The sequence below is a fragment of the Oncorhynchus mykiss genome, chromosome 6 (genome assembly GCF_013265735.2).
Source record: "Oncorhynchus mykiss isolate Arlee chromosome 6, USDA_OmykA_1.1, whole genome shotgun sequence".
NCBI lineage: Eukaryota > Metazoa > Chordata > Actinopteri > Salmoniformes > Salmonidae > Oncorhynchus > Oncorhynchus mykiss.
Window position 1 is genome coordinate 45,061,215 of NC_048570.1, and position 26,223 is coordinate 45,087,437.

The 26,223-nt window shown below is 43.6% G+C and overlaps 1 protein-coding gene across 1 annotated transcript in view; it reads left to right on the top strand.

Moving 5' to 3' along the window:
- The first annotated feature begins 443 nt into the window (after positions 1–443).
- Positions 444–26,223, top strand: part of LOC110526025 (serine/arginine repetitive matrix protein 4) — a 91,328-nt gene continuing 65,548 nt past the window's right edge. The window contains exon 1 of the mRNA XM_021606606.2: positions 444–1,426. Within this exon, the coding sequence (XP_021462281.2) occupies positions 1,239–1,426 (188 nt within the window). The 5' untranslated portion in view covers positions 444–1,238. The remainder of the gene's footprint in view (positions 1,427–26,223) is intronic.

The window sequence follows — 26,223 nt, forward strand, 5'->3', positions numbered from 1 at the left end:
TGGAAGAGTTGGGCTGTCTAGGATAGCTGGGGAAACACTGTTTTTCTGTAATGTGATGTGTAGGGTTATGTTATGTATGGCCGTGTAGGCTTGCTGGGGAAAACTCTGATCCCTTGGGGCTTGCGTCAGGCACATGCACCAGCTGCCCCCCGCAGACCCAGCCTTTTGTTATGCTGATGGCCGGAACCAGCTTCGCCTTTTGTCCAAGACACAGAGGGAGAGAAGCAGAGACGGAGGGAGGGAGAGAGGCAGTGAGAGACTGAAAGAGAGACACTGAGTAAGATAATGAAAGTAAGGGGACGGAGCAATGAAGCAAAGAAGAATTGGTAAGATAATAGGAGGGGACAGACAGACAGACAGACAGACAGACAGACAGACAGACAGACAGACAGACAGAGAGAGAGAGAGACACAGAGAGAAAGACACAGAGAGAAAGAAGAGGATACACAAGGTGTCCTACTCTCCTTGACCTATCCCAGCCTCCCAACACAACGTCACAGTCTGAGAGAGACAAAACAAGCAGCCGTCAGCTAGGCTCCTCAGTCGCTTTGAACACACACCGCTCGTACAGAACACACGCATACATACACACTCACACTCACTCATGACCCTGCGCGCCCACAAACTCAAACATACACAGTCAGCGAAACACTCGCCTCAGCTCTCAGAACTCATCCACGTGCTGGTGTGTTGAGAAACACTCTGTCACACATTTCGTCCGTCACTGGCTCCTTGGCTCTGACCGGAGAGAATGCTTCTGCTGTATCGCATATGACTCCATGCCTGCTCTAACTGAAGAGTGCTACAGAACACAGAGCAGAGCGGAAGCAGCAGCTGTGACTGAGGAACAGTGGAGGAGAAATGCTAACCCCCCTCTGAGAGAACAAAAAGCAGCCTGACGTTGTGGCAGCAGCAGAAACAGCCTTTGTCTTGTCCTGCTTGGTTCACATGCTCCCCCCGTAGAAGAAATCAGAAGAGAGGAGACCAGAGGAGAGGAGCCGCACTGAGCACTGACACACTGGCCTACTCTACCAGAGAGAGAAAGGGTTGGCTGTTTGATGTGTGTTATCCTGTTGCTCTTCCCTGTGTGGATTCAGTACTTGGACAGCGCCAGAGCACTAGGTCCGCTCAGCAACACAGTGTGTATTTTTGCTGGTCGTGTGTTACAGTCTATGTGAAGTCTCACTCGTCGAGACTCCATCTCCAGGGAAGCCCTGGACCCCCATTCCCAGCCCTCCATGGCTCTCTCCCTGGCTCCCTGCAGCCCTCTCTCCCTGGGGACAGCAGACAGCATGGCCAGCCTGGAGCACCAGGGGGAGAAGCAGCTCTTTGAGAAGTTCTGGAAGGGGACGTTTAAAGCTGTGGCCACACCGAGACCAGAGAGCATCATCGTGGCAAGCATCACCGCCAGTAGGAAGGTTATCAGGTCAGTTACTGTATCTCGCTACCTCTCCTACTGTAACTCGTTATTTTATCCTTTGTTTTGTATTGAACACATCTATAGCTCTCTGAATTCAAGTTAAATTTGTGCCTTGGCTTATCTTAGAATAGTGCATATATATGATGATAGCTAGCAAGCAGGTGATTCGATTTTAAATGAAGCAGGTGGTTGGATTTATTGTAGCTATGTGCACACAGCACTGTCCAACATCAAGAAAAACATTAATAATATTCTAACTGTTTTGGGGGATTTCAAGGGCATTTTAATTTCATGCATTTAACATATCATATGTAAATAAAGGATTATATCACATAAAGGGAATCCCTCACAGCAGACATGCCATGTAAACATGACAGTGGCTGCAGTATAATTGTCCCAGGCAGGCTTTTAAAGGTTACGTGCATGTCTTCTCTTCTCTCTCCGAGCCTCTAATGTCAGCCACGTCCCCTCCAGTGGCATGGTGGCCGTATGTTGCTCCCTCTCTGTGAAGTGCCACCGCCGTGTGTTATGTATTCATGCCCCTTGTCAGTGTGTGTGTGTTATCTATTCATGCCCATTTTCATCATTGCAAAGGTTATCCTCTACGATCAGCCCTCAGAGCAGACAGGCAGGCAGGGTGGAAACAGACAGGGACACTGACATCAGTGTATCACATTTGATCTATTGTCTCGCTCTCCTCCTCTTGTCCCGCTCATCCTGTTTTCCCTGCTCCCGTCCTCAACAATCAGACACAATCCCCCAGCGCTAACAACTTTATCCCTCACCCTACCGCCCCACCCGACGAAAGGGTTCGTCAAACACTAAGGGCTTTTCACACTACTGAGCCGAACCGAGTCCAGCCAAACCAAGTTGTATTGAGCTGGGTTGGTCATGTTCCAGGTTGCTGAAAAGGCAAAATAGTGAGAAATGGGTATAAATATCTGTAGCAGTGGCTTTTGGGTATGGGCCTAACACACGAGAGAACAGTCACTGTCACAATCAACAGTTCTGAAGTCCCAATCACCTAAGACAACCATTTCCTCTGATAACCTTTGTTGATCTTCGAGTGTGGCTCAGTTGGTTGAGCATAGCGCTTGAAATGTCAGGATTGTGGATTCAATTCCTGCTGGGGTCACCTGTATGAAAATACATGCTTGCACTTCTGTAAATCGCTTTGGATAAAAGTGTCTGCTAAATGGCATATATTACAATAATTGTTGTATTGTTTTGACACCCACCATAATCGCTGAATCTTATTTTAATGGGGATTATGATGGTTCATTGCACCTCATATGCAACATGTGTGGGGAACAGGCACATTGAACCATGAAATAGGTCATTGGTGGATGTAACTTATCCTTTTAAGAGGCTATTCCTCATTCACAAAATGAGTGATAGTGTATTGCTCTGAGTATTTGGTTTGTCAACCTGTGGCTCGATTAAGGGTTATTTTGTGTGTTTGAATATGAAACAGACAATGCAACTGACAATGTAACGTCATCATAGCCAGCCAATTCACTGTCTGTCCCAATCAAAATGAGAAAGACAGTTCTCTCACTATTTCTGGATATATATATATATATATATATACATATATATTTAAATCCCCCAAATATACCATCACTCATCTAACATGGGCTTATAAGACACAATATATTCCGAAAGGACACAATTCTCTGAGTTGAACTGAGCAGTGTCATCATAATGCCCAGCATTAGAGGAGACTAAAGAGGCTGTCTCTTCTGTTTGAGCCCTTCCATAAAGCACGTCCTCCAGCAGTGTCTCTGCCTCACCTCTTCTCTCATCTCCTCTGGAGGGGCTGGCTCTGAATGACATTGACATTGACGCAAGCTTCGCGCGGAGAGGGGAGATGACAGACAGATTTACAACTAGCTAACTAATGTTGTTAATTCAGCTCCAACCAGCCAGCCAGCTTAATTGTTTTCTCTCTCTTTCTTGCTCTCTCCCTCCCTCTCTCACGCTCCCTCTCCATCTTCCTCCCTATTTTTCCTTACTAGATTCTCCCCAGGTCTATAGCACATGCAGAGCGGAGTGAAATGGTCTAATGTGCTCTGGCAGAATGTGTAGTGTAATGTAATGAGATAGAACAATGCACAAAGACAACACAAGGAGATTGTAGATGGGTGGAGAAGCATCCTACCTGTGTGCTGTATGTATGCTGATGATGTTCTGCCGTGTTCTGACGGTAACTGGGGAATGCTTAACCCGACAGAACACATAGCCCCAGGCCCAGGCCTATTTATACACAAATTATTATTCAACATGTCCTCCCCTGGGATATGAACTCACAACATGGTGTAGCTGGAAGATAGGAATGCTTTGAATCAAGAGGTTGTGAGTTCAAATCCCAGGTGTTGAATAGTATTTACTGTATAAATGAACATGCGCAATGTCATCCTATATGTCAATGTGTGTCAAATATGTAAAAAAAAAATTTTAAAAGAAGCACTTTGGGTGTCCCTAACCTAAGTTTTCTCCAGTTGCAGCCAACTAAAAATGTTAAGTTCAGGTAATACATTGACTGAACAGTTCAGTAAACTAGAAAAGGCTGTGTAACCAGTTACTGAATAAGTTTAATCATTAATCTCGCCCTATACCGCCCTCTTCCCCTTCCTCTCTCTCCCTGTCCCTCGCAGAGAAACATCATTATTCACGGTGTATAACCGAGGGGTGATGAACAATCCTAGTCAACTCCAGGGCAGTGACAGTGAGTGTAGAACAGATGGAGAGAGGGAAGAAGGGGGAAGAAGCGGGAAGAGGGGAGGCAGATAGAGAGAGATGTTTACGTTTAATCAGCGTCTTCCCTTCCTCCTCCTTCCCCCCTTTTATTTTCCTTTTATTTTTTCATTCTTCTCTCTGTCTTTTCCTTCTTCCAGCGTTACTGGCGCTTGAGAGTCACAGAGCAGTAATTAGAGCTGGTCATTCCATCTCTTCTCCCCCTCTCTTCTTTCCTCTCTCCTCTCTCTTTTCCCCTCTTCCATTGTCTCCCCTCGCTCCTCCCAGTCTTCCCCTCTTTTTCACACGGGTTGGCAGAGGGAGGGATGAGGTTACTAGCTCTGCAGCTGGAGGGTCACGCCCTTAGCTATTATAGCCCTGCAAGCTGTTTTGTTCAGGAGCTCTCTTCATAAAAAACGCAGGCCGCTGTGGTTTAGAGTTGGGGGTTGTGGTGGTTTGTGTGTCTGACCTGCATGCCTGTGTGGGCTCGTTTGTGTGTGTTTGCAGGACTTAACGGACACTTGTCCAGCACTGAGGCAGATGGCAAGCTAGGGGAGCTGTGGGAAGAGTAGCGGGGGGCAAGACTCTTACCTCAGCCCTCAGCAGATGCTGCCCTAACGAGGAAAGGAAATGAGAGCTAAGGGATTGGGAGAGATTGCATCCAAAGGCATTGGGGATACACTTGCTAACTCACAAAGAAACAGCTACAGCGTAGCCTGAACAGTAAATGAACTAGGAATGAACTGCTGTTGCATCCGAAGGCATAGGGGAAACACTCTGACACAGAGGCATATACACGTGAATGGACATTGATACAGGATAGGAACACTTCTCTCAGCTCTAGACCAGTGGAACTACTCCCTCTTGCATCGAAAAGCATAGAGAGGGGATACACTTTCTAACACGCATGGATGCAGACTCAGCGTAGCTGTAAATGAACAGGGAATACACCCTGTCTCAGATGTAGCTAGACCAGAGGCAGTAGTACTTTCTGGGGAGAAGCTGCTCTAGTCTGAACAACATGACAAAGATGATTCAATGATGTACGAGGGGGTGCTGCCGGAGTCAAGCCTTGGCTCTGTATATGCGTCCCAAATGACACCCATATGGGCCTTGGTCGAAAGTAGCGCACTATGTAGAGAATAGGGGTGTCATTTGGGACAAAGTCTGTATCATGTACAGTTCTTTCAACAGACGGGATTCGATTCCATTATTGATTTTTTACATGGCCTTTAACATTGAAACAAATCAAGCTGGGGTCTCTTCCCTGACACATTATTTAACATGTCTGTGAATTTGGAGGTTGTTCAGATTATCAGTGAATATCATGCTACATTGAAGCATTTAATGGTAACTGTGGAACACAGCTTGCTCGTGTCTGTACGCATAGATGCTGCTGAATCTATACCTGTACATACATTGACTCGTTGACATTCTCCTTATGTTATGCCTCTGAGGCCACTGTGGTGCTAAGCCACTCTGTGCAGTATTGCTGGGACAGGTTGGATTTCCATGGTGTTGGGCTGGAATGCTCCTGGCTGTGCTGCTATGGTACAGTACAGAGCTGTAGAGTGGCTGATACCCAGGCCTTGTATTTTCTCCTCTGTGGACTCTCTCAAAGTACAGAAATGATCAGGGTTGAGCTGCTATGCTACAGAGCTGTAGAGCAGCTGATACGCTCGTCCCCAGGGGGGTTCTCCACTGTAATTCCTCCATAATCTAACAGCAGTATTTCACAGGATGAGAGGAGAGGAGAGAGACACATTTAACCCTTTCAGTAGACCACAATGTCACAACGTTTTTAGACTATCTTCAATAAATGTGTATTGTGGAGTTGTCTCTTGAGTCTATGATTAGTTTTGTTTGAGTATATTTATTCTTTTTTTTTTTAGAGAGAGATATATTATGGTTCCACTTAGCTACTGTAGTCCACCCACTTTTTAACCATGGTCTAACTTGGCCTTGATTTCCCAATATTTTTTTTCTGCTTTCAAGTGATGCTGTGGGCTCTTGAGTGAAATGTTTCATTCATACATACCAAGCTCCTTGTGAAAGGAAAACATGAGGAAAACGAGTGTGAAGTCTTTGTGAAGAGTGACTGACGTAGCCGATGGAGTGTTTTAAATGGCCCTCTGCAATAATTCTGACAAAGCTTTGACAACTATATTTAATTTGGAGATATGTAAAAAAAAATAATAATAATAATTATGGGCTGGTGAGATCGCCATTTGTCAGCTCACAGTACACTTTTGTGTAAAAATCAAACACATTGATATTTAAAGAGTCTCGTGGCATTTAAAGGCTGTGCTCTACTAGCATAGGTACCATGAAAGATTTGTTCCAGTCTGTCAGTATACCAGCTTCTATATAAACTGTTTGTAAACTTAGTTTATAGAAACTGAAGTGTATAAACCCTTATTTTACCAGGTAAGTTGATTGAGAACACATTCTCATTTACAACAAGGTCCTGGGGAATAGTTACAGGGGAGAGGAGGGGGATAAATGAGCCAACTGGAAGCTGGGGATGATTAGGTTGCCATGATGGTAAGATTGGAAATTAGCCAGGACACTGGGGTTAACACCCCTACTCTTACAATAAGTGCCATCTTTAGTGACCACAGAGAGTCAGGACACCTGTTTAATGTCCCATTCAAAAGACAGCACCATACACAGGGCAATGTCCCCAATCATTGCCCTGGGGAATTGGGCTGTTTAGACCAGAGGAAAGGGTGCCTCCTACTGGCCCTCCAACACTCCGGCAGTATCTGGTCTCCCATCCAGGGTTAACCCTGCTTAGCTTCAGAAGCAAGCCAGCAGTGGGATGCAAGGTGGTATGCTGCTGGCGCAAAATAAGGGAAAGGAAGATATACCGTATGTCCTTAACTGACACGTTGATATAGACTACGGTCTCTAACCCGCTGAGACATTCTCTAGCCTTCTCAGAACCATATGTTCTCGTTGGGGTTGGAAATGTATAAAACTCTGACTATTTTTGTTTGACATTGAACCACCTACGTATTAATCCTCTATGACAAAGTGAAGAAGTTTGATGCTGCTTACTCAAAGGTGATTGTGTACCCAAGGACTCTACCAATTTCCTTCTCCAGAGAGAGAGAGAGAGAGAGAGAGTGAATGAGTGAGGCACTTTGTATATAAAAGAGAGCGATCAACTGTGGGCCATTGTGCTTGCTCGCACAACGACATTCACAGACAGAGAGGGAGGGAATAATGTGACTAAAAAGCCATATAAGTATAGGCAGAAAGGGAAAGAGAAAAAAAATTGAAATAAAGAGAGATACATAGAGAGACAGAAAGAGAGGGAGTGAGACAGACCAAAAGAGAAGTAAAGAGAGTAAAAGGAGAGAGAGAGTAAGAGAGGGACGGAGGGGAAAATCTAGCTGGACTTTTAATAAATTGGCATTGGCGCTCAATACTTTATGTAGTGGAGTAGGCCGCAGGGAGAAGTATAATGAGTGTCAAAGAGAGAGAGTGAGGCAGGGATGGACGAGGGAGGGACGTGGGAGGGAGGTAGGGGAGGGAGGGAGGGAGGGAGAGAGAGAGAGACATAGACAGATGGACAGAGAGGGAGACAAGAGCGAGAGAGAGATAGAGGACAAGAGAGAGAGACAGGGACCGGTGAAGAGTCATACCTTACTGTCAGAAATGTGAGTGAAAGCATTCTAGTGTCATCGTGAGTTAAACCTATTTTGAGTCTGGCAATTTGCGGAAATGTTAACTCCACTCAAAGTCATTATACTATTATGTATAAATAAATGTTCCAGTTCCCGATGTGCACATCAATTCATTTTTCTCAGTTTAAAACAGGTTATGACCCCACAGTAAAATGTGTATAGTGGAATAAACTTAATAATGAAGAAATTAAGAGGGTAAGAGAAGGGATGAATATCATTTGTCCTTTACTGATATTGCATTAAATTGAAGGTATGACTTCTTCCTTTGAGATATTCATTATGACTAATCTTGCAGTGGTTTAAGGGGAGAGGGAAATATGGTCATTGTTTCCTATTAGATCTTCATAATCCAAAGAAGACTAGGTCTCTGCACATGTTCTTATCTGCCGCCGAACATACAACCAGCGGCCAATTGCTCTGCTATATACCAAAGACAATTTGCCAAGATGATATTAAGCGTTAAAGACAATATTTGAAATCTTGGTTAGAGCTCTAGCACAGCACAATTATGATATAAAGGGAGTAAACAGCCCACATTTGGTCTCACAATGCACCCTAACCAAGGAAAGCTTACATTCACACCTCAATTTGATTTCGGACATATTGCAAAGGGCTCAACTTGAGTATAGCAAAAATATGTGACAATCCTGAAGATCTAAGGGTCAAAACGTTTCTTATTTTACTTTTCCTTGAAGTACTTAAATTGATCATGATCGGAGCATTTTATGGCCTGTTCTATAGTGGTCAGAAGACTCAGTGGGTGTCACTAAAGGTCACTTGCATGGGGGACGGTGACCAATGATGTGTATACGCAAGCCCTGGTATTCACCTGGGATTTATCCAATAGCTCTGATGCTCGTCGGATGTGGCATGGCTTGCAAACTATAACAGATAACAAAGGGCAACTCAGCCGCGAGCTGCACAGTGATGCGAACCTATCAGACAAGCTAAATGCCTTCTATGCTCTCTTCGAGGCAAGCAACACTGAACAATGCATGAGAGACCAGCTGTTCCGGACGACTGTGTGATCACGCTCTCCGTAGCCAATGTGAGTAAGACCTTTAAACAGGCAAGCTGTGTCTTCACTGACATTTTCAACCTCTCCCAGATCCATTCTGTAATACCTACGTGTTTCAAGCAGACCACCATAGTCCCTGTGCCCAAGAACATCAAGGTAACCTGTCTAAATGACTACTCCCCGTAGCACTCACATCTGCAGCCATGGAATGCTTTAAAAGGCTGATCATGGACCCACTCCCTGGACCCACTCCAATCCACAGTTGATGCAATCTCTATTGCACTCCACACTGCCATTTCCCACCTGGACAAAAGGAACACCTACTTGAGAATGCTGTTCATTGACTACAGCTCAGCGTTCAACACCATGTTGCCCTCCAAGCTCATCATTAACCTAAGGTTAAGATTAATTACCTCCCTCTGCAACTGGATCCCCCAGGTGATGAGGGTGGGCAACAACACATCAGCAACGTTAACCCTCAACACAGGGGTCTCTCATGGGTCCGTGCTTAGTCCCCTCCTGTACTCCATGTTCACCCATGACTGCGTGGCCGTGCACGACTCCAACACCATCATTAAGGTTGCTGACAACAAAACGGTGGTAGAACTGATCACTGACACCAATGAGAGCCTACAAGGAGGAGGTCAGAGACCTGGCAATGTTGTGCCAGCACAACAACCTCTCCCTCAATGTCAGCAAGACTAAGGAGCTGATCGTGGACTACAGGAAATGGAGGGCCGAGTACACCTCCATTCACATCGACGGCTCTGTAGTGGAGTGGGTCGAGAGCATCAAGTTCCTGGGTTTCCACATCACTAAGGACCTATCCTCGCCCAAACACACCCACACAGTCGTGAAGAGGGCACAACAATGCCTTTTCCCCCTCAGAAGGCTGAAAATATTTGACATTGGCCCTCAGATTCTCAAAAACTTTCTACAACTTGAGAGTATCTTGACTGGCTACATCACCGCTTGGTATGGCAACTGCTTGGGTAGGGAGTACTGTCCAGTACATCCCTGGGGCCAAACTCCCTGCCATCTAGGGCCTCTATACCAGGTTTGAAATCTGGGCCGGTCATGGACGCGGATGTCTCACAAGTTTGGACAGCACAGAACAGTGCGGTACATTACAGTACAGTTGGGCACAGTGGAGTGTGATAGAGAGGAAGCCCCTAAACAATTGTCAAAGACTCCAGACAACCAATTCATAGACTGTTCTCTCTGCTACCGCACAAGTGGTACCGGAGCACCAAGTCTGGGACCAGAAATCTCCTGAACAGCTTCTAACCCCAAGCCATAAGACTGCTGAGCAGTTAGTCAAATGGCTACCCAAATTATTATGTATTCATCCCCTTTCTTTTGCACTGTCTCTGTTGCACTGGCTCTATGCACACTCACTGGAACCTACCCACACACTAACACATACTACACTGACACTCCAACATACAAATACATAACCACACACACACAGTTGCATACGCTCACACACATACACAAAACAAATCCACACACACATATTGACACCATTATCAATCTTGATTGCCTGGTCACTTTTACCCCTGCCTATATGTACATATGACCTCAATCACCACAACTACCTCATACCCTCAGCATATTGACTTGGTACCTGTACTGGTGCTCCTTGTGTATAGCCTCGTAATTGTTATTTTATTGTGTCACTATTAAAACAAAATGGTGCACTCATTTTTTTTACTTTTTAACTCTGCATTGTTAGGAAAGAGCTTGTGAGTAAGCATATTACCGTAAAGTCTACACTTGTTGTATTCAGCGCATATGACAAATACAATTTTATTTGATTGCTGATGGTATGTATTGGCCAATGATAGGCTTTGAAGCCACAGGTTGTGTAACAATGTTCATCTGAGGAAAAAGGAGTAGACAAAAGCGCAGCGTGGTACATGTTCATATTTCCTTTAATTAACTGAACACTAAATACAAAAGAACAAGAGAATACATGAAAACCGAAACAGTCCCGTATGGTGCAAACACTGAAACGGAAAACAACTACCCACAACCCATAGTGGGAAAACAGGCTGCCTAAGTATGGTTCTCAATCAGAGACAACGATTGACAGCTGCCTTTGATTGGGAACCATAACTAGCCAAACACCTAGAAATATAATACACAGAACAAAACATAGAATTTCCACCCCAAACTCACGCCCTGTCCAAACTAAAATAGAGACATAAAAAAGGAACTAAGGTCAGGACGTGACAGGTTGGCCACATTGGCACTCCTCAGAAGAAGCAGTTCTCCATAGGAATGAATGGAATTCTATAGTATTGAAATTAAATGTTTCAAAGACAAAATCGCATGTATTTAAGTATTTTGTTGTCTTGTGGGGACGGTCACAAAAAATGATACTTTGAGGAAAATGTTTTCAGATATTTTTTTATTTGTAATTTTATATTTAGCTAACATAATATAATGTAAAAGTATGCATTAAGGTGTCTGTAATATAATACAGGTGGCAAAAACAAATGTAGACATTAATAAATGCATTTCCATAGCTTCCAAAATGTTTTTTACAATAGTGGGGGAGCGCTAAGATGGAGGCCCAGTGGCTTCAAAACAGCGCTACCTGTCAGTCATGTAGTACATATATATATATATATATATATATATATATATATATAAATATATATATATATATAAATCATTGGGTGTGACCCGTGCCATGGGGGAGTTAACGAGAGCGAGAGGAGAGGGGAGGAAAGAGAGAGAGAGAGATAGCAGCACTGCATTGGGAGAAAGCACAATACTCACTATCCACTGATAAACCATTCCATTGAAACACTGCACAGGGCCCTTACACACATCACTTCCTCCCGAGCACTGCTCCCACGGTAACAGCATGGTAAACTAATGTAAAGTGGAAAGGGATTGGCTGAGATTTAATCTCTCGTGGACAGACTACCTAAACATAACTGATACAGTAGATCTGTCGGCATGCTATGGAATGCGTGAGATAATGAGCAGCATTACTTCCAAGTCTTGGGTTTTTGTCACTGGTTATTTAGACGTATCAGGATCAGGCGAAGGCGGTGCTAAAACATTGCTTTGACGGATGAGAAACACAGTTGAAAATATGCTTTGGCTGAGAGTTGGAGACTCTCAGCCAATCTCAATTTCTAATATGCTCTCCACCAGAACCTAATCGAGCATCTGACCAAATTACACAAGATTTTAGTTCCAGGTTAACCGAGATTAGGTGGGATTAGGGAAACGTCTTGAACCGCAACAGATGAAACGTGTTAATAAACCAACCCACTTTCCACCACTTTGTCATAATTAAGATCTGGGAATGTGGTTTTTAATGGCTGTCAACTCATCGTTAAGAAACACATTTGCATCAGTCTCCCATTTGTAATGCAACGAAACTGTTGTGTTGGACAGATCTCCAGTAAACGTGGATGCTGAGAAAGTATTAATTGTAATAAGATCAGCAGTGCTTTGAGGAAAGACAGATGATGAGAGATGATGGTTTGTGTCTCAAATGTCACCTATTTCCCTTTATAGTGCACTACTTTTGACCAGGGCACATTATTACCATTCAGACAACACCCATGGGTCCCCGGTCAAAAGTAGTGCCCTATAAAGGGAATAGGTTGCCATTTGGGATGCACACATAGTTATTGCCAGTTCCAACTGGAACGTTCCACAAGGTCCAGCAGCACCATCACTCATAATGACTGTGCAGTGGAATGACTCCTAGCCAAATAGATTGCACAAAGACCCAAGACTCATTAAAAATACATACACACTGAGTCGACATATTGGAAAATCCAGAAAAATCCTGCATAATAGCTTAACCGCGCATCTCCCCAGTGGCCAATTCAGGTCTGAAGGATGAGGAGGGTAGAAAAAAATGTATCGGTCCCAAATTGTGTTTTTTAAAATTTAGAACCTAAAGGCTTCTTCGATTGTCCCCATATGAGGAACCTTTCGATGATCCCGTGCTGGTTCCTGGTAGAACCCTTTTGGATCCAAGTAAAACCCTTTCCACAGAGGGATCTACATGGAATCCAAATGGTTATACCTGGAACCAAAAAGGGTTATCCTATGGGCAGTTAAGAATTTGTTCTTAACTGACTTGCCTGGTTAAATAAAGGTAAAATAAAAATAAATAAATAGTGCACCACTATTGACCAGGGCACTATGTATGGAATAGGGTGCCATTTAAGGCACACACAGTATTTACAACATGTTTAAACACTGGAGACAGACAGACAAACCAAACACTCTGTGGTCTCTCAATAGAACAGATCTGAGGATCCTCAAAGTTTTGTTCAAGGTTATTGTCTCTGTCAGCTTGCGAACTAAAGCCAGTCCCTACTTGCAGATTTCTTGCTTGCCTGTTGAACGGACCCCAGAAGCGATTGAAGAGCCATTATAACAATGCAAACTTATCAAAGTCAAACCCTTGTCACTAACATTAAATAATTTCACTTTATCCTGGTGTCGGGTCTGCCCCACACATTTCCATGTCATATTCATTGTTTTGGTCAAGTTCCATTGAGCACTTTATCGTAACTACCTGATTGCATTGTTTTTTCCGTAACCAAACATTCTAAATTAATGGGGGAATAGGTTGGGATTAACAATAACTTTACAAATGACTATACATTTCACAGGGCATTGATAAACATTGACAAACAATTAACACAATGAAACAAGTAGTGCACACAAACTGGCGGGAGTCCGTGCGCAATAGTGGAGAGTGATGGTGTCTTTAGCCTTTCTTCACCACACACCCATCCCCTTATTCTGGTCTCAACATTTAAAATTATGCTCGAGACACGTTCCTCACACATATGCAGCAACATCATTAACATTGTCAGGATGTAGCAGTGGTCATTTTCCCTTCAACTGAAATCGTTACTGTTCAGTATTCCTAACCACCCCCCTTAAACACACACACTACCCAAACTAATGGACATGTGACAGCAAGGCAGCAAGGCACATTCCAAACAAGCATGTATGGTTCATTGAAAAAAAGCTTAGCTAATATGCTTAATAAGGTAGTGTGAGGATTAGAATAATTATGTAACTGCTATGGGCTAGGACTGCTTTCTTTCTTTTTATTTTCTTCAACAGGGGAAGGTTATTTTCCTCCCCGTGCCCTAGAGAAATCAATGAGAGAGGGCAACGGGAGTTCACATTACACATATGACTGCATAGTTTGTTTACATCATTATTTTATACAATTATTCAAATAACCAGACCCTATCTCAGTCTCTGGGACCATAGTTTTCTTTGTTGGGTTTCATGGCTTAACATACACTACATGAACAAAAGTATATGGACACCTGCTCATCTAACTTCTCATTCCAAAATCATGGGCATTAATTATGGAGTTGGTCCCCCCTTTGCTGCTATAACAACCTCCCCTCTTCTGTGAAGGCTTTCCACTAGATGTTGGAACATTGCTGTGGGGACTTGCTTCCATTCAGCCACAAATGAGTGAGGTCGGCACTGATGTTGGGCGATTAGGCCTGGCTCGCAGTCGGCGTTCCAATTCATCCCAAAGGTGTTCGATGTGGTTGAGGTCAGTTCAGTTCTTTCACACTGATCTCGACAACCCATTTCTGTGCCATTTCTGTGGACCTTGCTTTGTTTAAAAAGAAAGTGATTTCACCTTTATTTAACCAGGTAGACCAGTTGAGAACAAGTTCTAATTTACAACTGCGACCTGGCCAAGATAAAGAAAAGCAGTGCGACAAAAAACAACAACACAGCTTTCCAAACTTTAGGAATCTCGGACGAGGTTGAACAGACTAAACAATGGCCAGAACTGGTTGTCTAGTGGTTGTCCAGTGTGTTGGGGGCAGACCAGTCGTGATGGATCGTTGGGGCTCCGTGTTGACAACTGGTCTAGGCCAATTGGCAAAAGAGGTATTGTAGCTGGAGTAATTTTGTTTGCTAGCCAGGAGATGCACCTGGCTCGAGGCTAACTGGTGCTAGCTTTGGAACAAGGCCGTTAGCCACTATAGCCACTCGGTAGCAGTTACACATGGGATGAACAAAAGTACAGTCAATAACACAATAAAAAAATCTATATACAGTGTTTAAAAATGGAGTAAGGAGATAAGGCAATAAATAGGCAAATAGTATTCGAGCAATTACAATTTAGCAAATTAACACTGGAGTGATAGATGTGCTGATGATGATGTGCAAGAAGAAATACTGGTGTGCAAAAGAGCAAAAAAAAGTAAATAAAAACTATATGTAAATGAGGTAGGTAGTTGGATTGGCTATTTACAGGTGGGCTGTGTACAGCTGCAGCGGTAAGCTGCTCAGATAGCTGATGCTTAAAGTTAGCTTAAAGTCTCCAACTACAGCGATTTTTGAAATTCGTTCCAGTCATTGGCAGCAGATAGCTGGAAGAAAAGGCGGCCAAAGTAGTTGTTGGCTTTGGGGATGACCAGTGAGACATACCTGCTGGAGCGCGTGCTACCGGTGGGTGTTGTTATGGTGACCAGTGAATTGAGATAAGGTGGAGCTTTACCTAGAAAAGACTTATAGATGACCTGGACCCAGTGGGTCTGGTGACGAATACGTAGCGAGGGCCAGCCGACGAGAGCATACAGGTCACAGTGGTGGGTGGTATGTGGGGCTTTGGTGACAAAACGGATGGCACTGTGAGAGACTGCATCCAGTTTGCCGAGTAGAGTGTTGGAGTCTATTTTGTAAATGACATCGCCGAAGTCGAGGATCGGTAGGATAGTCAGTTTTATGAGGGTATGTTCGGCAGTGTGAGTGAAGGAGGCTTTGCTGCGAAATAGGAAGCCGATTCTAGATATAATCTTGGATTGGAGATAATTAATATGAATCTGGAAGGAGAGTTTACAGTCTAGCCAGACACCTAGGTATTTGTAGTTGTTCACATATTCTAAGTCAGAACCGTCCAGAGTAGTGATGCTAGTCGGGCGGGCGGGTGCGGGCAGCGATCGGTTGAAGAGCATGCATTTAGTTTTACTAGCGTTTAAGAGCAGTTGGAGGCCACGGAAGGATTGTTGTATGGCATTGAAGCTTGTTTGGAGGTTTGTTACACAGTGTCCAGAGAAGGGCCAGATGTATACAGAATGGTGTCATTTGTGTAGAGGTGGATCAAGGAATCACCCGCAGAAAGAGCAACATCATTGATATACACAGAGAAAAGATTCAGCCGCCGAGAATTGAACCCTGTGGTACCCCGATAGAGACTGCCAGAGGTCCGGACAACAGGCCCTCCAATTTGACACACTGAACTCTATCTGAGAAGTAGTTGGTAAACCAGGAGAGGCAGTCATTTGAGAAACCAAGGCTGTTGAGTCTGCCGATAAGAATACTATGATTGACAGAGTCGAAAGCCTTGACCAGGTCGATGAAGACGGCTGCACAGTACTGTCTTTTATCGATGGCGGTTATGATATCGTTTAGTACCCTGAGCGTGGCTGAGGTGCACACGTGACCAGCTCGGAATCCGGATTGCACAGCAGAGAAGGTACGGTGGGATTCGAAATGGTCGGTGATCTGTTTGTTAACTTGGCTTTCAAAGACTTTAGAAAGGCAGGGCAGGATGAATATAGGTTTATAACAGTTTGGGTCTAGAGTGTCACTCCCTTTGAAGAGGGGGATGACCGCGGCAGCTTTCCAAACTTTAGGAATCTCGGACGAGGTTGAACAGACTAAACAATGGCCAGAACTGGTTGTCTAGTGGTTGTCCAGTGTGTTGGGGGCAGACCAGTCGTGATGGATCGTTGGGGCTCCGTGTTGACAACTGGTCTAGGCCAATTGGCAAAAGAGGTATTGTAGCTGGAGTAATTTTGTTTGCTAGCCAGGAGATGCACCTGGCTCGAGGCTAACTGGTGCTAGCTTTGGAACAAGGCCGTTAGCCACTATAGCCACTCGGTAGCAGCTAGCTAGCTGCGATGATCCGATGCAAAGGTCCAGAGCTTACGGCAGGAGTCCGGTGATGTAGTGGCTTCTAGTCGTGTTAGTGAAGAGTCCGGGATGCATCAGCTGTGTAGTCGAGTGACCATAGGGTCCACTAAGCAGGCCGGGAGATGAGCCTGGCTCAAGGCTAGCTTCGGGGCTGGCCCATTCGGGAGCAGTTAGCTAGCTGAAATAATTTGGAGTAATGATCCAGAACTTACAGCAGGAATCTGGTGATGTAGTGTAGAGAAGCAGTCTGATATGCTCAGGGTTGATATTGCGCTGTGCAGACTGGCAGATATTATCCAGGCTAAAAGCGGCTGGTGTCTGAGCTAAAAGGTAAAGGCCACTAGCAGTTGCTAACAATGACTAAATAGCTAGTAGCCAATTATCTGGTTAGCATCTAATGGCTAGCTTCTAATGGAGGTTCTAGCTATAAGGTTTAAAAATAGAAGAGCCGTATCACATTGGGTGAGGCGGGTTGCCGGAAGGTATATTTAATTTTCAAATGGAAAAAGAGATAAAAAAATATTTAAATATACACAAAAAAAGACTGGGGCACTGGGACAGTGTAATGCTGAAACAGGAAAGGGCCTTCCCCAAACTGTTTCCACACAGTTGGAAGCACAGAACTGTCTAGAATGTCATTGTATGCTGTAGTATTAAGATGTCCCTTTACTGGAATTAAAGGGCCTTGCCCAAACCATGAAAAACAGCCCCAGGCCATTATTCTTCCTCCACCAAACTTTACATTTGCACTATGCATTAAGGGCAGGTAATGTTCTCCTGGCATCCTCCAAACCCAGATTTGTCCGTCGGACTACCGGATGGTGAAGCGTGATTCATCACTCCATAGAATGTGATTACACCACTCCAGCCGACGCTTGGCATAGCACATGGGGATCTTAGGCTTGTTGTGTGGCTGCTCAGCCATGGAAACCCAATTCATGAATCTCCCGATTAACAGTTATTGTGCTGATATTGCTTCCAGAGGCAGTTTGGAACTCGGTAGTGAGTGTTGCAATCGAGGAGAGAGAAAAAACACTGGACTCGGCAGCATGGTTCTGCGAGAGCTTGTGTGAGCTACCACTTCGCGGCTGAGCCGTTGTTACTTCTAGACATTTCTACTTCACAATAACAGCACTTACAGTTGACGGGGCAGGTCTAGCAGGGCATACATTTGACAAACTGACTTGTTGGAAAGGTGGCAGGCCTCCTATGACGGTGCCACATTGAAAGTCACTGAGCTCTTCAGTAAGGCCATTCTACTGCCAATGTTTGTCTATGGAGATTGCCTGGCTGTGTGTTCGATTTTATACAACAGGTGTGGCTGAAATAGCATAATCCACACAATTGAAGGGATGGCCGCATACTTTTGTATATATACAGTGGGCGCCAAAATTACTGGCAGCCCTGACTGGCAATGCACAAACAATACTTAAACAAATATAAACAAAATAATTATAGAGACAAACTCAAAATACCAACGTGAAAAATACTGTACTTTATGAATGTTTTAATGGAACCCAACAAAATAATTTATTGATTGAATTAAAAATCTATGTCTTCCAAATCAAGGTTTCACAATTAAAGGCACCCTTAAATATTATTGTAAATAACATCTACCAAAATTAAACCAGGAATTAAATTCCACTTATTTAAGTTTATCTAAGTGTTAAGGAACTATTTTGAGCCATTATATCACTTCCTTTTTCACTAGGGTATAAAAATGAGGTAACACGCATGTAATATCCTTTTGTCATCCAACACCATGAAGAAAACAAAAGAACTGGCAGTTCAAAAGAGACAGATGGTCGTAGACCTTCATAAATCTGGTAATGGCTACAAGAAGATCCACAAACGATTGAATATACCACTGAGCACTGTCGGGGCAATTATTAAAAAATTCAAAAGATATGGAACAGTTGAAAGCCTCACGGGTAGAGGAGGCAAATGCATTTTGCCCCCAGGATAGGGAGGAGGATTGTGAGAGAAGCAACAAAACCCCCAGAATCACTGTGAAAGAATTGCAGGCCTTGGTGGCGTCTTTGGGGTCAAAAAAGCACCATCAGACTCCACCTCCACAACCACAGGCTCTTTGGAAGGGTTGTCAGAAGAAAGCCCTTAATGACCCAAAGACACAGATGCAAACACTTGGAGTTTGCCCAACGTCATTTAAACTATGATTGGAAGAAGGTGCTTTGGTCAGATGAGACCAAATTTTAATGTTTTGGTCAGATATAGCATCGGCATGTTTGGCGTCGAAACAGAGATGCATACAAGGAGAGGCACCTCATACTCACGGTGAAATATGGTGGGTGGTCAGTGATGTTTTGGGGCTGTTTTAATTCTAGAGGTTCAGAGGCACTGGTTAAGATTGATGGCATAATGAATTCCACCAAGTACCAGGCAATTTTGGCTGACAATCTGGTTGCCTCTGCCAGAAGGCTGGGACTTGGCCGTATGTGGACTTTCCAACAAGACAAAGACCCAAAACATACCTCAAGATCCACACAGAAATGGTTCTGTAACAACAAATCAATGTTCTGCCATGGCCTTCTCAGTCGCTGGACCTCAATCCAATGGAAAACCTGTGGGCTGAGTTGAAGAGGGCAGTTGATAAGTGCAAACCCAAGAATGTGAAGAATCTTGAAAGGATCTGCATAGAGGAATAGTCCAAAATCCCTCCAAATGTGTTCCTTAACCTTGTCAAACAATACAGGAAAAGACTACATGCTGTTATCCTTGCCAGAGATGGTTGCACTAAGTACTAAATGAGGAGTGCCAATAATTATGAAACGGTGGGTTCCATTGGAACATTAATAAAGTACAGTATTTCTCACGTTGGTTTTTTGAGTTTATCTCTATAATTATATTGTTTATATTTTTTTAAGTATTGTTTGTGCATTGGCAATTGGTCATTTTGGAGCAACACTGTAGTGTATGTAGTTCATATATATGCATGACAGACTGAAAAAATATATAATTTCAGCAAAATAATGTTCAATCAGAAGTCAAATAAATGGGAACACAAAAATAAGTAACTAGTGTAAGCCTTTGAGAATGTTGTCAGACAGAAACGGAAAAAGGGACACCGCTGAGGGTGTTTGTAAAGGGCATGTGTTCTCCATGTTACATACAGTAGTGATGGGCCTGGCTGAGGCTCTACAGGCGCAGTGTGACTGTTATTCTCAGTGACGTTCCAGTAGATGACAGATCGTGCTGAGGATGCTTAGGAAGAATGAAGCTGACAGGTTAGCTATCTTCCAGGGCCTGCCTGGATACGTTGGGATACTCTAGGAAGAGCAGTCGTGAGTGGAGGTATGATCAGTTCTTATTGTGTCTGGCCAAATCACGTTTAGGCTGGCTTATTAGACACCTATGACACTCAAAAAAGGTTTGGATTGGATTTATAAGAGCATGGAACCTCTGTAATTGGTTGACCTCCTATTAAATGGATCTATATGGATCTGATGGTGATTTGGGGATAGTTTGTCAATTATAGAAAAAAGTTTAATTAATGCATCTCATTTAATTTCCATGGCTTAATCATAATCACAACTGAGTTAGAATGTTACGAGGGATGGACTCAATTTCCAAACGTCTTAATAGCCTATCTATTTCATTTTGTGTCAATGGGAAAAAAATCGGTTATCACACTTTTCTCTCAGTTCATTTGGAAAACATGAAAGCCTTTGCAGATAATCCCGTAATTAAACAGTTATTTTAGGGGTTTCAATTAAAATGTTGCGCTCTGCAGTGTCCTTGTGGTGAAAGAGATGGAATTGCTTTGTCTCAGCAACTCGCTTTGACTCTGAACTGAAGACAGTGGCTTGCATCACAAATGACACCCTTCATAGTGCACTCCTTTTACCAGAGCCGTATAAAAGTAGTGCACTATAAAGGGAACAGGCAGCCATTTGGGATACAAACTGTTTAAGGACATCAAATTGCGGTAAAACCCCTAGATCTGCCTAAGAGGATAGGCTCAGAATGAATGATGTGGCTTTGATCAGAAGGCAGTATTTTCTGGTGTCCCATCTAAATGAGTTTCAAATTCTTCTCTCTGGATTTCTCTCTCTCTTTCTCTCTCTCATGCTCTCTCTCTCTCTCCCTTTCTCACTCCCTCTCGGTAGATGTTGAATTATTTAAACTGAGATGGGAGTTTTTTATTTTCCGCATTTCTCTGTTGTTCTTTTCCGAGTAAACCTCTGTGAAATGATACACAACAAAACTAGAATAACGTGAAATATATATAAGGCATGGTATGTGCTTCAGCCGTACATATGGACGGGGTTTTCAATGCACTCATGAATACATTGATCAGTCACAGTAGTGAGCACCCAGTCTTGCTTTTGTCAATGCTTCTTTCAAGACTTTATAACATATATTTTGTTAACTGCCAAGTAAAAAGTAAGCAGCATAAAAACTTTAGCTGTGGACTCTGAATGATATGCAGTCGAGTGTGATCCTGATCCCACCTCATTGAATTTAAAATATTCCGTTAGAGTTAGAGGGACGATGGCCTTTAAAGTGATGATGCAGCTAAACTAATGGCTCTTGACTGGTGGCATAATTCCACTCATGATGGCTAAAGGGTATCTATAATAGACTTAGATATCAAAGTCAAGAATGCAGGGCGCACACACATATTCTTGTGTATAATGCAATAATCGAACCCTCTGACTTTTCATGTTTGCATGCTTCTAAATTGCTTTCAACGCCTAATGCTCATAGGCATTGCATAACCGTGGGTGCAATGTAGCCTATCAGAAGAGTCGGAGGCGTTGCCTATTGGGGGCGTGACTTTCAATTTGTACCAGCACTGAATTTTAAATGATATCTGCGTAAGTACTTTGATACTAAAGAGCCTGGAAAAGTTCCCAATGTTGAGATGGTCACCATTTGGTTACAATATTGTTGTCAATGGCTTGCGTACTGGGAGCGGAGTCAGGTGCAGGAGAGCAGAGAGTTGTTAACAGGCGCACACTTTATTTAGGCAGGAGAAACCAACAGACGGGCGATACTGAGTCGAAACCTCCAGCCAATGCAAAAGTGCAAACACGCAAACAGTCACAATAATATGCCTCGTGAAATAAAACACGGAAATAAACGCATACCAGTAAAACGCGTCAACATAGACACGTAACCCCAAAACAATCTCACACAAAGACATGAGGGGGAACAGAGGAATAAATACATGTAGAGTGATTGGGGAATGAAAACCAGCTGTGCAGGGAACAAGGCAAAACAAATGGAAAAATGTCAAATGGAGCAGCGATGGCTAGAAAGCCGGTGACGTAAGCGGTGACCTCGACCACCGAATGCCGCCCGAACAAGGAGAGGGGCCGACTTCGGCGGAAGTCGTGACAGTTGTAACCAGTTAAGGTGAAGTCTTATGTAAGAAAATTGTTTCTGTAGTCATTATTCATTATTTCATGTTATGGAACAAACATAATATCTCGATAAACAGGAAATGTATTTAATTGCTTGTAACCCATGTGAGTAAGAACAATTATGTTGAAATGACATGTAAAATACGCATTTCCAGATATTGATGTTAGGTTCAATTTTGGTTCTGAATGAAAGATGAAAATATATATTTTCCGTACCTTTAAAATACATATTTTCCAGGATGTTGAAAAGGCATCTTTTCCGGACGTTGAAATCAGGTTCATTTTTGGTTCTGAATGAAAGTTGAAAATATGTATTTTCCCAATGCTGAAATCAGGCAGATTTTTGGTTCTGAATGAAAGTAATTTATAGACGTCAACGTTTGGGTCAAATCAAGGCTGGTCCAGACCGGACAAAATCTGAACCAAACATAGACGTCTATGACTGGTTTAGATTTTGTTCGGATCAACAAAAAAACAATGTCCTTGTATGTGGAAGATGTCCAAAAGACGGCTTGTGCTTGCTGTGGTGTAGCCTACCATGTCGGCCACAATTTATTTTTATTTTTATTTATTTTTACAAATGGTGGTAGGCCAACCAATTGTAAAACAGGCCATTGCATTGGCTTCATTAGTCCTGATTCCTGTGATTAATCATTTTGGCTATTTACAGAGCATTCGGGAGGTACTCCTTGCTGTCCCCAGTCCACCTGGCCGTGCTGCTGCTCCAGTTTCAACTGTTATGCCTGCGGCTATGGAACCCTGACCTGTTCACCAGACGTGCTACTTGTTCCAGACCTGCTGTTTTCAACTCTCTAGAGACAGCAGGAGCGGTAGAGATACTCTCAATGATCGGCTATGAAAAGCCAACTGACATTTACTCCTGAGGTGCTGACCTGTTGCACCCTCGACAACCACTGTGATTATTATTATTTGACCATGCTGGTCATTTAGGAACATTTGAACATCTTTGCCATGTTCTGTTATAATCTCCACCTGGCATAGCCAGAAGAGGACTGGCCACCCCTCATAGCCTGGTTCCTCTCTAGGTTTCTTCCTAGGTTATGGCCAGACGGAAGCCACTCCTTAGTAAAATGCACATGACGGCCTGCTTGGAGTTTGCCAAAAGGCGCCTAAAGGACTCTTGAGACCATGAGAAACAAGATTCTCTGGTCTGATGAAACCAAGACTGAACTCTTTGGCCTGAATGCCAAGCATCACGTCTGGAGGAAACAGAGAGATCCTTGATGACAACCTGCTCCAGAGTGCTCAGGACTTCAGACTGGGGCGAAAGTTCACCTTCCAACAGGACAACGACCCTAAGCACACAGCCAAGACAACACAGGAGTGGCTTCGGTACAAGCTCGGATTTTAATCTGATCTATCTCTGGAGAGTCCTGAAAATAGTTGTGCAGCCACGCACCCCATCCAAACTGACAGCGCTTGAAAGGATCTGCAGAGAAGAATGGAAACTCCGCAAATACAGGTGTGCGAAGCTTGTAGCGTCATACCCAAGAAGACTTGAGGCTGTAATCGCTGCCAATGGTGCTTCAACAAACTACTGAGTAAAGGATCTGAATACTTATGTAAATGTCATATTTTCAGTTTTTCATTTTAAAACTTTTGCAAAAATGTCTAAAAACCTGTTTTTGCTTTGTCGTTATGGGTTGCTGTGTGTAGATCGATGAGAAAAATAAAACAATTTAATACATTTTAGAATTAGGCTGGAATGTGACAAAAATGTGGAGAAAGTCAAGGGATCTAAATACTTTCTGAATGCATGGAAACTCTGAATATCAGCTACCCAACTTTATCAGGAGTTATCGTATGCTTATTTGCAATGTGTTTACACAGAGCGAAATGCAGAAGTATTTTCTTTTTCACTATGATCAGCTTGTTAAAACTGTTGGGATACAAACTCGAAACCACTGATCCTGACAATGGGGTGAAACTCCTGGACAGCAGTTGTGATTATCCATTTCATATTGTCCATTTGACTTTGACCTGCCCTGTTTTTTTACACCTTATATCCCCAATTTCGTGGTATCCAATTGGTAGTTACTGTCCTGTCCCATCACTGCAACTCCCGTACGGACTCGGGAAAGGCGAAGGTTGAGAGCTGTGCGTCCTCCGAAACACAACCCAGCCAAGCTGCTTCTTGACACAACGCCCGCTTAACCCGAAAGCCAGCCGCACCAATGTGTTGGAGGAAACACTGTACACCTGGCGACCGTGTCAGCGTGCATTGCGCCCGGCCCGCCACAGGAGTCGCTAGTGCGCAATGGGACAGGAACATCACTGACGGAAAAACCCTCCCCTAACCCGGATGACGCTGGGCCAATTGTGCGCAGCCCAATGGGTCTCCCGGTCGAGGCCGGCTGCGACAGAGCCTAGACTCGAACCCAGATCTCTAGTGGCATAGCTAGCACTGAGATGCAGTGCCTTAGACCACTGCACCACTCAGGAGGTCAGACCTGTCCTGTTTTTTTTGTTTTGTTTAGTTTATTAATTGACCAAGACACACCTCCAACAACAATACATACAACCTCACACAATTAACAGTGCAGTTTTTATTTGATTGGGCACCATTTAGGTTAGAGAAACCTTGCATGATGTAAAAAGTGTCCATCTCATTACATTGTCATACATTTTATCTCCAGCCTGTAGGCTACAGAAAAGGACGCATACTCTTTCTTCTCTCCAACATCACCCTGGAGAAGCACCCGAGGAGAGGCACGCTGGGAATGGACAAGCAAAATATTTTGCGCCCCTACCTTTGACAAAGCGGCCACTGTTTATCACAGGCCAGCATTAGCGCTCATCTAAAATTTCCATATGCCACTGGTTGAGAGAAATGTACATTGCTTTGGGGCATAATTGTGTGAGGTTGTATGTATTGTTGTTGGAGGTGTGTCTTGGTCAGTTTAGCTCAGAAAATCCCGCACTTGTTAATGTTCCGCCATAGTCGGCCGACTAATCCTGCCTATTGAGCCGGCCGGCCGTGTTTGTTAATAATTAAATATAACAGTTGGTATTGAATCATATATTTGGTTTCAACAAATATATATTTGCTGTACAAATGAAGTATGGACCAAGAACATGGGGTATAGATCTGTAATAGTTAGACGATAATGTGTACATCTGATCCTGTTTAATAAGACCCTTCTCTGGATTCCAAGTTCTCACAGGACTTGGAGATATTGACTTCCCACTGAGCACAGATGTCATTTCAACATATCTTCCACCACGTTGGTTCAACCTAATTTCATTGAAATGACGTGGAAACAATGTTGATTCAACCAGTGTTTGCCCAGTACTCTTCATCCCTCAAGTACTTCACAGTGCCTCTCTCCTCCCATCACTGCCTCAGCAGCACCCCATCCTGTTGAGAACATAGCTTGGGAAGATTGAGAGGAGGAAAGATTAGGGTTGATACGGGAGAGAGGGAGAGGAGGAGAGGAGGTCTAATCTCAGAGTAGCACTATCTAGTATGCAGCGTTCCTCCAGCTCCCTCCCTGCACAAACTGACACGACACTTCAGAGCCATTGAACTGTGTGCGTGCGTACATGCATGCCCGTGTAAGTGTTGAGCCCAATGTTAGGCTCTCTACATCAGATTGAATCAGCTCAGTGTCTGAGGCTAGGTAGAGAGTCTACATCGACACTCCTCCTTCCTCCGACCGACACGCTGCCGTCTCGCCTATTACTACTCATTGAGACCACCTTGTCACTTCATCACCCCCCCCCCACCGCACACACACAGTCCTGCTCTCTTAAACTCTCCTTCTTTAATCTCCCAATCCCATGACACTATTTTAAGGATCTGTAATAAACCATTTATAAGGAATTTATACATTGGGTGTTCACCATTTATTAATCCAAAGTTCCACATTAATAAACATTTACCGATCATTAGTAGTCTTTTTGCAGACCCTAATCTAAAGTGAGCACTATTTATACTTTATAACTACTTTATAAATGTTTGGAGTGAGCAGTGTCATTTCTTACAAAAAGATGGGCATGCCA